At 51.7% G+C, this 14,627-nt stretch overlaps 1 protein-coding gene across 1 annotated transcript; it reads left to right on the forward strand.

Annotated features, from left to right (window-relative positions):
* Window positions 1-10,139: 10,139 nt before the first annotated feature.
* LOC101778906 (cellulose synthase-like protein D4) lies at window positions 10,140-14,627 on the forward strand. Its single transcript, XM_004962731.3, is given in 4 exon segments — window positions 10,140-11,097; window positions 11,100-11,499; window positions 11,620-12,445; window positions 12,538-14,627. Coding segments are annotated over 4 exon segments (3,684 nt in total). The 5' UTR covers window positions 10,140-10,448; the 3' UTR covers window positions 14,347-14,627.

The raw sequence follows: 14,627 nt of genomic DNA on the forward strand, positions 1-14,627 counted from the left end.
TGCTATAAAACTTAGTAAAAATCAGAACATGTATAATATAATTCGTTGTGCATAAATAAATATGTTTACCGAAAAATCTTGGGAAATTAAAACTAAAGTAATCTTGTGCTACTTTTACTCCTGCAAATTATTCATGTCCAGAAACTATATATAGAATTTTGAATGAATTAACTACTCTGTTTACTCGTTGCTTTTGCAATAAATAATTTCTGTGTATGTAAAATCGTGGGAAATTCCTGAAAAATACTTTGTCAGTAGCTTGCTCATGTTGGAACCTTTTCATCACCAGAATGTATTCACAATTTAGTTTAGTGAAATTTCTTATTCCTAGTTATATTAACCTCAATAAGAATAAAACATGTTAGAAGTGTTTCTGATATTTTAATTCCTGTAATGGTTACTTTGCAACTTGTAAATGTTAGCAACTCAGTTTTAGCTCTGAGAGTGCTAAGAAGAATGATCATCTCTATTTATTTCATGTTAAAACATAATGAACCACTAGTTAGTAATTTCTTTCTTTATGGAATGGTAGTATATTTTTGTGTTAGATTAAATAAGGTGTTTTGTGAAGTACTTCAGACCAAAGTAAAGTTAATATCTGAACCTCATCATAGTAGCATCCCAACGTTCCTTGCATAGTTTGTTAATTGTTATGCACGATAAATGACTGCTCTTGTTTTATGTGAATTTGTGCATCTTTTAATCTTACATCACATGTGCATTCACGTAGAAAACGCAGCTAGTGACGTGGTGTACGAGCTGGTGGCTGAACCACAGGAGGAGCAGGAAGCACCAGAGTCGCAGGGAACACTAGAGGAGCAACAAGACCCGGCCCAAGATCCGGAAGAGCAGATCACTGAGCACCAGGAAGGCAAGCTCCGGAGCATACCCCTATTTCAACTTATGCAATTAATGTTTATCTATATATTGTGCATTTACGTTTCTAGGAGTTGAATGAAGCCGTAGATGCATGATCCCTAGGTTCCCATGTGTTATAGTAGTATGTGTAGGTTGTTAGCACTGCCATGCTTAATTAAGTTCGGTAGAAGTCGAGTGATTTCCTGTCACTCACGAGATATAGGGCTACTTGATACTTATGTTGAGTGTCACATGGTAAAGATGATGACCAGGCGGAGATGATAATGTTTATGTTCATGATTTGGTCGGTTGTATAGTTCCGCCTATGTCGATTAAGGCCCGTTCATTGTGGCACAGTTGATCAAGTTTGAACAGTACTAATTCACATGCTAGTAATACGAGGTAGTGGAACCCGGTAAGCTTAGTACCTAGTTCACTCTGGTGTTTGAGCTGATAGCTACTTCTCTAGTTGAGTACTAGTTAGAACTCATGGCTAACCCGTCGTAGGTATCGGTGGGGACTAGTCACTTGCAGGTCGAGGGGGGCGGTTCATGTCAGTGTTTTATACCCGGCAACCTACCGAGGGGTATCCCGAGGTAGTAGATTGGTTGGTGAGGAATCGACAGACCTGGAACTTGAAGGTAAAAGCGAGGACACAAGACACAGATTTATACAGGTTCGGGCTGCCAGAGTAGCGTAATACCCTATGTCCTATTTGGGGTGTTGTATATTGCGCCCTGCTCTTGCGTGTTATTTGGTGTTGAGGATTTTGTCCTCTGTTGTGGTTCTATGAGGTCTTGGCCTACCGATCTAGGGACCCCTGCCCTCCTTTATATACTCCAGGGGACGGGATTACTAGTTGGTTACAAGGAGGAGTCCTAGTAGGATTACATGGTATGAGTTCTAGTAGGATTACAGAGAACGGGCATATTTGAAGTTGGGACCAATGCAACTCAAACTGAACAATATCAGGGTTTTGGGCCAGAAGGGCATCTACGCCATTTCCAGTACAATTGGTTCAGTGATTTTCCATCTTGGTTGGAGTACTCAGAGAGCAGTGGTCGTGCATATTGTCTTCTTTGCTTCATGTCCAACAAAAATATAAAGAAAAGAAGTGGCTTTGATGTCTTGACATCACAAGGTTTTGACAACTACAAGAAAGTTCATGATGGTAAAAATTGTGCATTCTTGGTTCATATAGGATATGATCCTTGCTCGACACACAACAATGTAGTGATAGAGTGCCATAATCTGTTGAATCAGCCAAATCATATAGATAATATTATGGAGGTGGCAAGCGATCTGGAGAAAAAAAGAAACCATCTACGGCTGAGAACATCAATTGCAGCTGTCAGGTGGTTAACATTTCAATCTTGTTCTTTTAGAGGCCATGATGAGACACCTCAATCAAAGAATAGAGGAAACTTTATTGAAATGTTAAAAGTTCTTACTGAATTTAATCCTGAAATTGCAAGTGTTGTGTTAGAGAATTCTCCACAAGTTGCTAAGTACAAATCACCTGATATTCAGAAGGAAATTTTGAGTATTTTTCAATGAAAGTAAGGAAGCATATCCATGAGGAAATTGGGGATGCCAAGTTCTCTATTCTTGTGGACGAGACATGTGATGTTGCAAAAAGAGAGCAAATGGTGCTTGATTTCAAATTTGTTGATAATGACGGAATTTGTCAAGTTCTGTGTGGGTCATGGAGTTGACATTCCAGACATGGAAGCAACATACATATGCGTGGTGGTAGAGCTCGTCGTCAACTAGATCATTTTACCAATGAACATTATTTTCGAGTGGAGATATTTTGAACTCAGTTGGCTGAATTAAACCTGAAGTTCAATGAGAAGGTGCTGGATCTTTTGTCCATTAGTGTTACATTGATACTAAAAAATAGATTTGCATCTTTCAGTGCTAGTGAGATATACAAAATGGTTGAGAATTACTAACCAGCAGATTTCGACCAACAAGAAAGGCATGGATTAGAGAATCAGTTGAACTACTTTGTTGTTGATGCTTCCAACAATGAAGAGTTGAAAAATATTGCAACCATTGCTGAGCTATGTTGATGCCTTGTTGAGACGAAATGCCATAATACTTTTAACATGATTGATCGATTGCTTCGGTTGCTTCTTATTCTCCCAGTTTCAACTGCTAGTGCTGAGCGTTCTTTTTCTATCTTGAAGATCATTAAGACAAGGCTACGAAACAAGATGGAAGATGAATTTCTTACCAATAGCTTGGTAGTACACATTGAAGGTGAAATCGCAGGAGACTGCAATTATGAAGTGAAAGGATCTTCATGTCGCCTAGGGAGGGTGAATAGGCGTAACCTAAAATTATCACAGCTTAAAATAAGTTTATCAGTGATATACGGTGATTTCGGAGCATATTCTGAAGATTCCTTAACTTGCAAAATTTCCAAAAAAAGTCTACGGATTCTCCGGAGGTTACTTAATTTAGCGGAATAAAACTCTCTCTGCTAGAAACCGGAACCTCCGGTTTCCAAAATTGGAAAGAACTCCCACACTTAGAGTGATGAACGAGCTCGAGATCTGTCGGTGTCAAGAATCACGGGTCAAGACTCCAACAAGTAAATTTGATTTCTATGCGCGTTAGGCCCGGATGGTTGCACGAGAGGACACGGGGTTTATACTGGTTCGGGTAGGAATAGCCCTACGTCCAGTGTGGGAGGCTGCTCGTGTTACTCGTGCCGAGTTTGTAGTAGGGGTTACAAACGGGCGAGAGAGGGAAGCTGGTCCCAAGTCTCTGTGGGTGTGTACTGATGCTCGTATGGAAGGGTTGTGAGTCGGGGGTCGTTAGGTTCGCTCAAGAGCCCTCCTCTTCTCGGCCCCCCTGGTCCTCCTTTTATAGTGTAAGGAGGATACAGGAGTTACAATCGGGCCAGGAGTAAAGGGAAGTAAAAAAAGGTAAGCAAGGAAGGTAAAGCATAGGGAGACGAGCCGAGCCACCGGGGTTGCCGCCTTCCCTTCTGATTTCCGCGTCTTGTCAGCATGGCCACCGAGGAGGGGTGGTTGCTGTTGGGTCCCAACGATGACCCAGCGGTTGGCCACTGTAGTCGAACATGCGAGACGTGCGTGGCGACCGACCACTATAGCTGTGCGAGTTGATGATGATGACTGGCCGCCGTAGCTGTGCATGTCACGGATGACGGGTGACCACTGTAGCCGCGTGTGCTGACTGGGAGGCGGGGCTGACACACCCCTGCCGCTAGGCCGAGCGGGAAACCGGGCAGCGCAGCCTCCTTCGTTAGGCAGCATGGGCGATGAGTGCCCTATGAAGAATGTCACAGGGGAGGATTAGGACGGTGCAGCTGTAGCCCTGTGCAGTCGTAGCAGTAGTGCGCCGCCCGAACACTCCAGCGGATCACGTCGAGGAACGTGGGCGCCTCTCCGTGTGTCAAAGCCGTATTCTAGACATGGGCATCCCACCGGTTGCATTTATGGCGAGATCGGTGGGGGCCACAAGATCTGCGCCCTCGTCTGCTGGTCCGCGCACGTCCTTGGGCGAGGCAAAGCTCGATCCTGTGGGTCCGGTTGCGTCCGACCCAGCGTCCCGGGGTCAAGCGAGACGGAGCCTTGCGGCGAGGGGTCGGGCGCATCCGACCCCTTGTGCCTGGGGTCGGGCGAAGCGGAAACCTGCGGCGAGGGGTCGGGCGCGTCCGACCCTTTGCGCCCGGGGTCGGGCGAGGCGGAACCTTGCGGCGAGGGATGTGGAGCAGTCCTCAGGCGGTTGGGCGCATCCGACCCTAGGACCATGGGTCAGGTGAGGCGAAACGGAATATTCCTTGGTCGTGCAAAGTTGGCAGAGATCATTGTCGCTGGAGGTGGGCCCGGGCCCTTATGACCGTCGTTTAAGGAATATAAGGAAGTCGTTAATATTTCCCCCCGACAAGATCAAACCAGACTTGGTGTAGTAGCTCAGTAGGTGTTTCTTAGCAGGCTCACGGAGTTCCTGCACTTCGCAAACACAAGCACCCACGTAGATCAACCAAATCAACAAGTTCAACAACGAATGCAAGTATAAGCAAACCAACGAGGAGACACAAAGATTTGTTTCACCGAAGTTCAGATTCACCACTGTGAATCATAGATCTCCGTTGAGGAGCCCATTGGAATACGAGTCTATCTCAATTCCCTTCCAATGTGCTGGGTCTCTTTCAACCACTTTCCTCATCTCCACTAAATGACATTTTCCCTTGCGGAGGCAAGACCACAGCCTTTATAGACTTGCCACTGCTCACCACATCTTCGGGAGCTAGCCGGCGACGCCTAGCCGTCTAGGAGGCTTCACCTCCAAGAGTAACAAATGCTTTACTTGAAACTTGACAAGGCAAACCAGTGCTCAAGCGTATGAGTGTTCTTCTAATGCTCACGAATGGCTCCTCTCTACTACCCAACTCACAAGATCTAGCAAAGATCACACAACCTCACAAAGAGGGGTTGGGGAGAGCTATCTTGGCTTTAGCTCAGCTTAGAAAAGGCAGCAACCTCTAAAATAGCAGCCAACCACTGAGGAGGGTGTGGGGTATAAATACCCCACTCCTCAAAAACTAGCCGGTAGGGTGTCAGACCAAAACTAGAACTACCAATTTCCCAAAACTGGAACCTCCGGTTTTTCAAACCAACTAGCCGTTAGTGACACGTGGCACCCAAAACTGGAACTTCCTGTTTTCAAAACTTGAACTTCTGATTTTGCCACTGCCTGACTTGATAGAGTGTGTACGTGTGGCTTTTGTGTCTCTCATCAACTCACATAGAAAACTTGAGCATTGAGACTTTATCAAATTACCATGTGATGCATCCCTCTTGATAGTACATCATACCTATACTCAAGATCAAATATAAATACAACATGCATCCACTTGAGCTTCATCATCATGAACCATGCCATACTTGATCAATATATCCACTTGAGAGTTGCATCCAACTTTGTCTCTTTGGTTTGAGCACTTCAACCTTGAGCTAGTGACTTGGATCAATATTTAACACATATAAAGAAAATCCAACTTTAGATCACAAGTCACCTTCTTATATGACTCAATAAACATTTGATGCATCCCATTGCTATACTTCGGTAAGGCTTGACTTGATACCTCGAAATCCTCCAAGAACTATCCACTTCACCCTAGCAAAGTTCATGGCCCAAGTCACAACTTGACTAGATTTCACTTAGTACCTCGTTGCTAATCCCTTACTTGATTCCTTCATTCAATCGCTGCCACATTTGAGTCTAAACTCACTTGAGATCATATCTTCTTTTGACTTCAATATCCTATTTGTTGCTAACAAGCTTCTCACTTTATTTAGAGACCGAAGAATAACCCAATGCCATCATGCCACTATCTTCACCTTTATTTGCTTTTCATATATCATATATAAATATCATGGGATCACACATAATATTCCTACTTGTGACATTTATCTTCAACACAAGCAATCTTGAAAATATGAGACTATCAAACTAGCCTCTAATCATTTTCTCCACCATTGCTTGTTTCCCATGCTTAGATGCACTATGTCACATGTCACACTTGTTCTTTTCACCATATGAGCTTATCGATACAATTCTTTGTCATAAAGGTTATTCACCAATAACTCTATACCTGCTCATATGCTTAACAAGTTCATTAGACCTTTAATCTACTTGTCATTCAACACAACAAAACCCACTAGGGGCCTAGATGCTCTTTCATGAAGATATAATTGCTGATTTCTAGGATATGAAGAACAGAAGAGCGGAGTTTTAACAAGTGTTAGTTTCATAGGGCGGTCATCTTTTGGTATATATATATATATATTAATATGATATTGTGATAGGTCATCACGGTCACATATTTTGTAAATCATGAGCTAATTATTAGTAGCTTAGGATCAACACTTATTTATATGCCACTTCTGTACATACTAGTGATAATATAGTAAATTGGCCCCTCTACATTTTGTTCCACACTTCGCCACTGCTCCTCAAAACCTATAGAAATAAGATAAAATTCCAAACATGTTTTATGGAACATCAATGAATAGCCTAACGTATGTAGCAATAAAAACTCCTAAATCCTTATCAAAACCTCCACTCGAAATCCTCAAAATACCACACACAAACACTACTATTCCATGAGATTGATCTCACAAACTCATAAGAAGTGTAGAGAACACAAACAAAAATACGGACACAGGATAAAGGCACATGGAAAATGCATAAGCTAGTTTGTCCTTTTGTTGCTATTTTTTTTGTTTTTACCACACAAACATGGTTGTGCCTAAAATATCACCATCCAAGTCTTCTTCCTCTTTCAACTTGGTGATGATACAATAAAGTGCCTATTGACACATCATCATACTCATTTTGGTGAGATTTACATCTTCCTCCCGAAGTGTGTGCCGTGACGTTGGTGGTCTGATCTATTAGGCACTCGTATGTGTCCATGTAAATGATGGTATCATTGAAGGATGGGGAGGGACGCCAGGAGGGTGGGCGGGATTCTCACCGGATCTTGCGTGCATGACTGGGTGGAAGAGCGGCGGTGGCAATTGATACCATATGACACTTAGGCTAGGGTTTTGCAGTGGGTGGATGGAGGGGAGGTACATATATAGGAGAGAGAGGTTGTTGAGACACTGACAAAGGAAGGGAGAGAAATGTGTTTGGCTAGAGAGCCTTGTGTATTTGGGTGAACAAGGGGGAGCTCTTGCTTAGGAAAGGAATGTGTCTCTTTTGCAACCTTTCTATATGAGCACATGGAACATGATTTTTCTTCAGAGTGTATACCACACTTTTACAAGATATTTATATGTGTGGCATGTTAAGTGTATTGTGGCAAAATAAAATTTTGTTAAGTGGGTCATGTTCTTCATCAAAGCTAACTTATTCTCGCCATTTGCTTTCTTTTGGCCTGACGTACATGATTGCATCGTCGTATATGTGTACCTGCCTACCTGGGATGTCTCGAAGAACATGGTGTCCAGAAGTTGATGCAACCACGCTGGCGGGCCACGCTCCGCATCGAGACTGGCCATCTCCTTAAAGCTAACCATGGCTGCGTCTTCTCTCTCTGGATGAAAAATTGCAGAGGGTAACCACGTGAACAAGTATATACAACCTACTTATGTACTGAAGCAGTGAAGCTACATACTACTACATACAAAAAAGCAAAGAAAAACTGCTAAGTAGATGCAACTCGAGTCCACGAGCAGTACTAGCTGCCTGCTCAGCGAGCCCGTGGCCCTGGGCGTTGCCCCTGTGGCCGCCGCCGAGGCAATTGGCGGGGAAAACCTGGTGCCGCTCCTCTTGTTGCCTATGATGTCGATGCGCGGAGAGGTACTGGAAGGAGAGAGATTAGCACCTGAGTGGTGTGGGATTAGTAGCATCGACCGATTCCAGCACTCCATTTGCCTATTCGCGGGGGGTCAAGGGTGGCAGGCAGAGGAAGGATGAGCGCCCGGTGGCGTGGCCCCGCAAGCAGGGGCGGCGTGGCCTTGGCGAGCGGCCCCGCAGGCAACACGAAGGCCATGGTCGGAGGCGCAGGGGCCCCCGCAGGCGGTGGCAGCAGCGCGGCCCGAACTCCAATCGCCCCCGAGGGCCTGGCTGGTGCGCCTCCCCTTGTCACCAATCGCCACCGCCCGCCTCCAATCGCCGCCATGCGCCGCTCCGACGTCGAGTGGCTGGGTGGCCTCCCCGCGTGGTCCGGATACGGCGGCGCGGTCCGATCGTGCAGGTGACGGCGTCGGGGGAGGCATAGTCCGGCGTGCTGACGGCGTCGGGGGAGGCATAGTCCGGCGTGCTGAGCAGCAGAGGGAGGAAACGACGACAGGGAGTGGATCGAAAAATTAGAAACGAAACGACAAGCTGACCCTTAGAAACATTTTTTTCTAAAGTTGGAGTTTGTGGAGCGGACATGAGAAACGTTTTTTTTAAGTTGGAGTTAGTGGAGTGAAGCTGTTTTTTTTCTGAAATGAAGTGCTGCTAAACACCCCCTAGATACGGTGGGCAATCCACGTGCAAAGATTAGCTCGAGCTACGGAATCTCCATCAGGCCTGCCAAAAAAAAACAACTGATCACAAGGTAAATGAGAATTGGGTTCGAACGGTGGCGCCTAAACGGATTCAATTTTTCAGATCGCTAGCCGGAATCTAACGAGGAGTCGGCAAAGGCCCCAACGGCATGCCGAGAACGGTCAGGTCGATTGGCCAAAAGGGTTGACTTTCACATTATACAATGCACCCAAGCATCACCATCGGTGGGCCCGGATTAACGTAAACAAAAGCGATCTGAAATGCTAGTGGTATCAACGGCTGGGATCAATGATGCCCCAATCGCGAGGATCAAATGATTGGCATTGAGCACATATGTAAAATTTTCTTTCAAAAAAAATGCAAGTAAAGTAGGCGGGGAACTTCAATTTTTTATTATTGTAACTCTCTTTGAGTATACTTTATGGCACGTATGTAAAACTGTTTATGTGTGTGACATGTCACATAAAAATGATATCACTGCATATAGGAACATATAGTCACGGAAAAACATATTTATTATGATTAATGGAGGCCGTGTCTACGTAGAAAATAACAATCACTCAATCAGAAGGAAGCAAGAGCCTACTTATATACGTACTAAGTTATAGGAAGCGCCATCAGGAGCCAAGATCTGACATATGCGCCTCTATGAATCAGCTGGGCCCACATGGCAGCCTCAGTCGCCCCTGATATTTTCCCCTCGTATATGCAGCCAGAGCCAATGAACGGTACCCTGAAAACCATTTTTCTTCATCTTCTTCTTCTTTGCTCTCTGTAATCCTGCGGTTAATCACCATCGTGACAGCTTAGTTGAATAAGACAAACAGCTCGTTCCATCACGAGCTCAAAACTCGACAGGAACCCAAAGGCCCCTTCCTATGGCCCACCCGTCAGCGTCCGCGCCCCCACGCGCGGGCTCCACACACGCTCAGTCCCTTGTCGCCTCCGTCCGCGTGGGCCCCACTCGCTCACTCCTCACTCCCCAAGTCCACCACCGCCCACTAGACGGGCAACGGCTACCTCCTCCCCCCTCCGCCCGCTCGCCCCAACCAAACGTACGCCGTCCGATCCCCCACCCGACGGCCGGATCCGTCCCGCGCCCCCCGACCGTTGCGCGGCCACGTCAGCGCCCGACCCGACCGTTGGGGGAGGCGGCGGCCGCGGCTGCTCTCCTCTGCTCTGCCTCTGCTCGGCGTTTCAAAAAGCGGGCGAGGAAAGAATCCGGCGGAATAAATACAGGCGCTGCCACGCCGCTGCGCCCCACCGGATCCTCCTCCTCCTCGGTGCGCGAGCCCAATCGATTGCTCACTCAATCCCCCCCACGAGCAGCTCCTCCCTCCTATAATTCCCGGCTCGATCCGTCGGCGGCGGAATCTCTTCTCCGAGCTTCGATTCATGGGAGAGCGAGGGGTGGGTGGAAATTCCTGCCTTCTCTGGGTGGATCTCAGCTGAGCTTGAGGTGATCGAGCTGGTTTGGTTTGGTTTCGTTTGATTTGGTTGGTTGGTTGGTTGGTGGGGAGGTGTGAGTTGATTTGGGGGAAGGAGAGATGTCGCGGCGGCTGTCGCTGCCGGCGGGGTCGCAGGTCACGGTAACGGTGTCGCCGACGAGGGGCGGCAAGGCGGTGGAGAGCCCCGGCGGCGGCGATGCGGTGGTGAAGAGGGGCGCCGGCGGGATCGGGATCACCAGCCCGGCGCCGCGGCACTCGCTCGGGGGCGCGGGGTCGTCGTCCGCCACGCTGCAGCTCTCGCCCGTGCGCCGGAGCGGGGGGAGCCGGTACGCGTCGCGGGACGGCGGCGGCGGCGTCGACGAGAGCGCCGAGTTCGTGCACTACACCGTGCACATCCCGCCCACGCCGGAGCGGGCCGTGGCGGCGTCCGCGGACTCCGTCGACGCGCCGGCGCCAGCGGCGTCGGAGGAGGGCGCCGGCGCAGATGAGGTGCGGGCGCAGAGGAGCTTCATCTCCGGCACCATCTTCACCGGCGGGCTCAACCAGGCCACGCGCGGCCACGTGCTCAACAACACCTCCGGCACCGGCGGCGCGGCGGCGGCGGCGTCCGCGAACATGTCGTGCAAGATGCGCGGCTGCGACATGCCGGCGTTCCTCACCTCCGGCGCCGGCGGGGGCCCGTGCGACTGCGGGTTCATGATCTGCCGCGAGTGCTACGTGGACTGCGTCAACGGCGCCGGCAACTGCCCCGCTGCAAGGAACCCTACTCCGCCGGGAGCGACACCGACGACGGCGGCGAGGACGACGACGAGGCCGTCTCCTCCTCCGAGGAGCGGGACCAGCTGCCGCTCACGTCCATGGCGAAGCGCTTCTCCCTCGTGCACTCGATGAAGTTCCCCAGCGGCAACGCTGGCTGCGCCGCCGGCGTCGGCGGCGGCGGCAAGCCCGCGGAGTTCGACCACGCCCGCTGGCTCTTCGAGACCAAGGGCACCTACGGCTACGGCAACGCGCTCTGGCCCAAGGACGGCGGCCACGGCGGTGGCGCCACTGGCTTCGCCGGCTTCGAGGAGCCGCCCAACTTCGGCTCCCGCTGCCGCCGCCCGCTCACCAGGAAGACCAGCGTCTCGCAGGCCATCATCAGCCCGTACAGGTAAAAAAAATCAACTATTTTTTCCTCTGTTCCGGTATTTTTTTTCCTCACGGTAAATTTCCCTCTGCTCCGGTAATTTCTTCTCACGGTAAATCTTCCTCTGCTCCGGTAATTTGACAGGCTACTCATCGCCATCCGCCTGGTGGCGCTGGGGTTCTTCCTGACATGGCGCATCCGGCACCCGAACCCGGAGGCGGTGTGGCTGTGGGCGATGTCGGTGACGTGCGAGGTGTGGTTCGCCTTCTCCTGGCTCCTCGACAGCCTCCCCAAGCTCTGCCCCGTCCAGCGGGCCGCCGACCTGGACGTCCTCGCCGAGCGCTTCGAGCTCCCCACCGCGCGCAACCCCAAAGGCCGCTCCGACCTCCCCGGCATCGACGTCTTCGTCTCCACCGCCGACCCGGAGAAGGAGCCGCCGCTCGTCACCGCCAACACCATCCTCTCCATCCTCGCCGCCGACTACCCCGTCGAGAAGCTCGCCTGCTACCTCTCCGACGACGGCGGCGCGCTGCTCACCTTCGAGGCACTCGCCGAGACCGCCAGCTTCGCGCGCACCTGGGTGCCCTTCTGCCGCAAGCACGGCGTCGAGCCGCGCAGCCCCGAGGCGTACTTCGGCCAGAAGAGGGACTTCCTCAAGAACAAGGTGCGCGTGGACTTCGTCAGGGAGCGCCGGAAGGTGAAGCGCGAGTACGACGAGTTCAAGGTGCGGGTGAATTCGCTGCCGGAGGCCATCCGCCGGCGCTCCGATGCGTACAACGCCGGCGAGGAGCTGCGCGCCCGGAGAAGGCAGCAGGAGGAGGCCATGGCGGCCGGCACCCTTCCTGGAGCGTTGCCCGAGGCAGCGGCGATCGTGAAGGCGACATGGATGTCCGACGGCTCGCACTGGCCTGGCACATGGCTCAACGCCGCGCCGGACCACTCCCGCGGTGACCACGCTGGCATCATTCAGGTGACTGATTCATTGCTTGCTTGATTGATTCAATTAATTTGTTGGATGTCACAATTCTTCAGTTTGTTGATTTGGAATCCCTGAAATTGCAGGCAATGCTTGCGCCTCCGACATCAGAGCCGGTGCTGGGCGGGGAGCCAGCAGAGTCCGGCGGGCTGATCGACACGACGGGCGTGGACATCCGGCTGCCGATGCTGGCGTACGTGTCCCGCGAGAAGCGGCCGGGGTACGACCACAACAAGAAGGCTGGCGCCATGAACGCTCTTGTGCGCACGAGCGCCATCATGTCCAACGGGCCCTTCATCCTCAACCTCGACTGCGACCACTACGTGCACAACTCGGCGGCGCTCCGGGAGGGGATGTGCTTCATGCTGGACCGCGGCGGCGACCGCATCTGCTACGTCCAGTTCCCGCAGCGGTTCGAGGGCATCGACCCCAACGACCGGTATGCCAACCACAACCTCGTCTTCTTCGACGTTGCCATGCGCGCCATGGACGGGCTGCAGGGCCCCATGTACGTCGGCACTGGCTGTGTCTTCCGCCGCACCGCGCTGTACGGGTTCAGCCCGCCTCGCGCCACCGAGCACCACGGCTGGCTCGGGAGGAAGAAGATCAAGTTGTTCCTGAGGAAGCCCACCATGGGGAAGAAGACCGACAGAGAGAGCGACAACGACAAGGAGATGATGCTGCCGCCGATCGAGGACGACGGCTTCAAGCAGCTCGACGACATCGAGTCCTCGGCGCTGCTCCCGCGGCGGTTCGGCAGCTCGGCGACGTTCGTGGCGTCCATCCCCGTTGCAGAGTACCAGGGCCGGCTCCTGCAGGACACTCCCGGCGCGCACCAAGGCCGCCCCGCCGGCGCCCTGGCCGTGCCCCGCGAGCCGCTGGACGCCGCCACCGTCGCCGAGGCCATCAGCGTCATCTCTTGCTTCTACGAGGACAAGACGGAGTGGGGCCGGCGCATCGGCTGGATCTACGGCTCCGTCACCGAGGACGTGGTCACCGGCTACCGGATGCACAACCGTGGGTGGCGTTCCGTGTACTGCGTGACGCGGCGCGACGCGTTCCGCGGCACGGCGCCAATCAACCTCACCGACCGCCTCCACCAGGTGCTCCGGTGGGCGACGGGGTCCGTGGAGATCTTCTTCTCCCGCAACAACGCCCTGTTCGCGTCCCCGCGGATGAAGCTCCTCCAGCGCGTCGCCTACTTCAACGTCGGCATGTACCCGTTCACCTCCATCTTCCTCCTCGTCTACTGCGTGCTCCCGGCCATCTCCCTCTTCTCCGGCAAGTTCATCGTGCAGTCCCTCAACGTCACCTTCCTCGCGCTCCTGCTCATCATCACTGTGACGCTCTGCCTGCTGGCCGTGCTGGAGATCAAGTGGTCCGGGATCACGCTGCACGAGTGGTGGCGCAACGAGCAGTTCTGGGTGATCGGCGGGACCAGCGCGCACCCGGCCGCCGTGCTGCAGGGCCTCCTCAAGGTGATTGCCGGCGTGGACATCTCCTTCACGCTGACGTCCAAGCCCGGCACCGGCGACGACGGCGAGGAGGACGCCTTCGCGGAGCTGTACGAGGTGCGGTGGAGCTTCCTGATGGTGCCGCCCGTGACGATCATGATGGTGAACGCGGTGGCCGTGGCGGTGGCGTCGGCGCGCACGCTGTACAGCGAGTTCCCGCAGTGGAGCAAGCTGCTGGGCGGCGCCTTCTTCAGCTTCTGGGTGCTGTGCCACCTCTACCCGTTCGCCAAGGGCCTTCTCGGCCGGCGTGGCCGTGTGCCGACCATCGTGTTCGTCTGGTCGGGGCTCATCTCCATGACCATCTCGCTGCTCTGGGTCTACATCAACCCGCCTGCCGGCGCCAAGGAGCGCATTGGTGGCGGCGGATTCAGCTTCCCGTAGGAGATGATTTCAGTACTAGTAGTAATAGTAGCGAGTGTTCAATGTTGTCTGAACTGTATCTGGAATAGGCTCGCATGAAGGTGTGCTTGCTTCATGGGGCCCTGTTACTTGTTAGAAATTAGCTGTGATGGTGGGTTGTGATTCTTCAGTAGCTGACGAGAGCTGCTGTTATTGTATGAAGATTGCAGACTTGTTTTAGTTGTCGTGTTGTTTGTAACTGTATATTGTGCCTGATGTGTCTTGCAAACAATGCTGATGTTTCAGGTTCATGCTTTTCAGTA

Source organism: Setaria italica, chromosome III, assembly GCF_000263155.2.
Source record: "Setaria italica strain Yugu1 chromosome III, Setaria_italica_v2.0, whole genome shotgun sequence".
In the NCBI taxonomy this organism is placed as follows: domain Eukaryota; kingdom Viridiplantae; phylum Streptophyta; class Magnoliopsida; order Poales; family Poaceae; genus Setaria; species Setaria italica.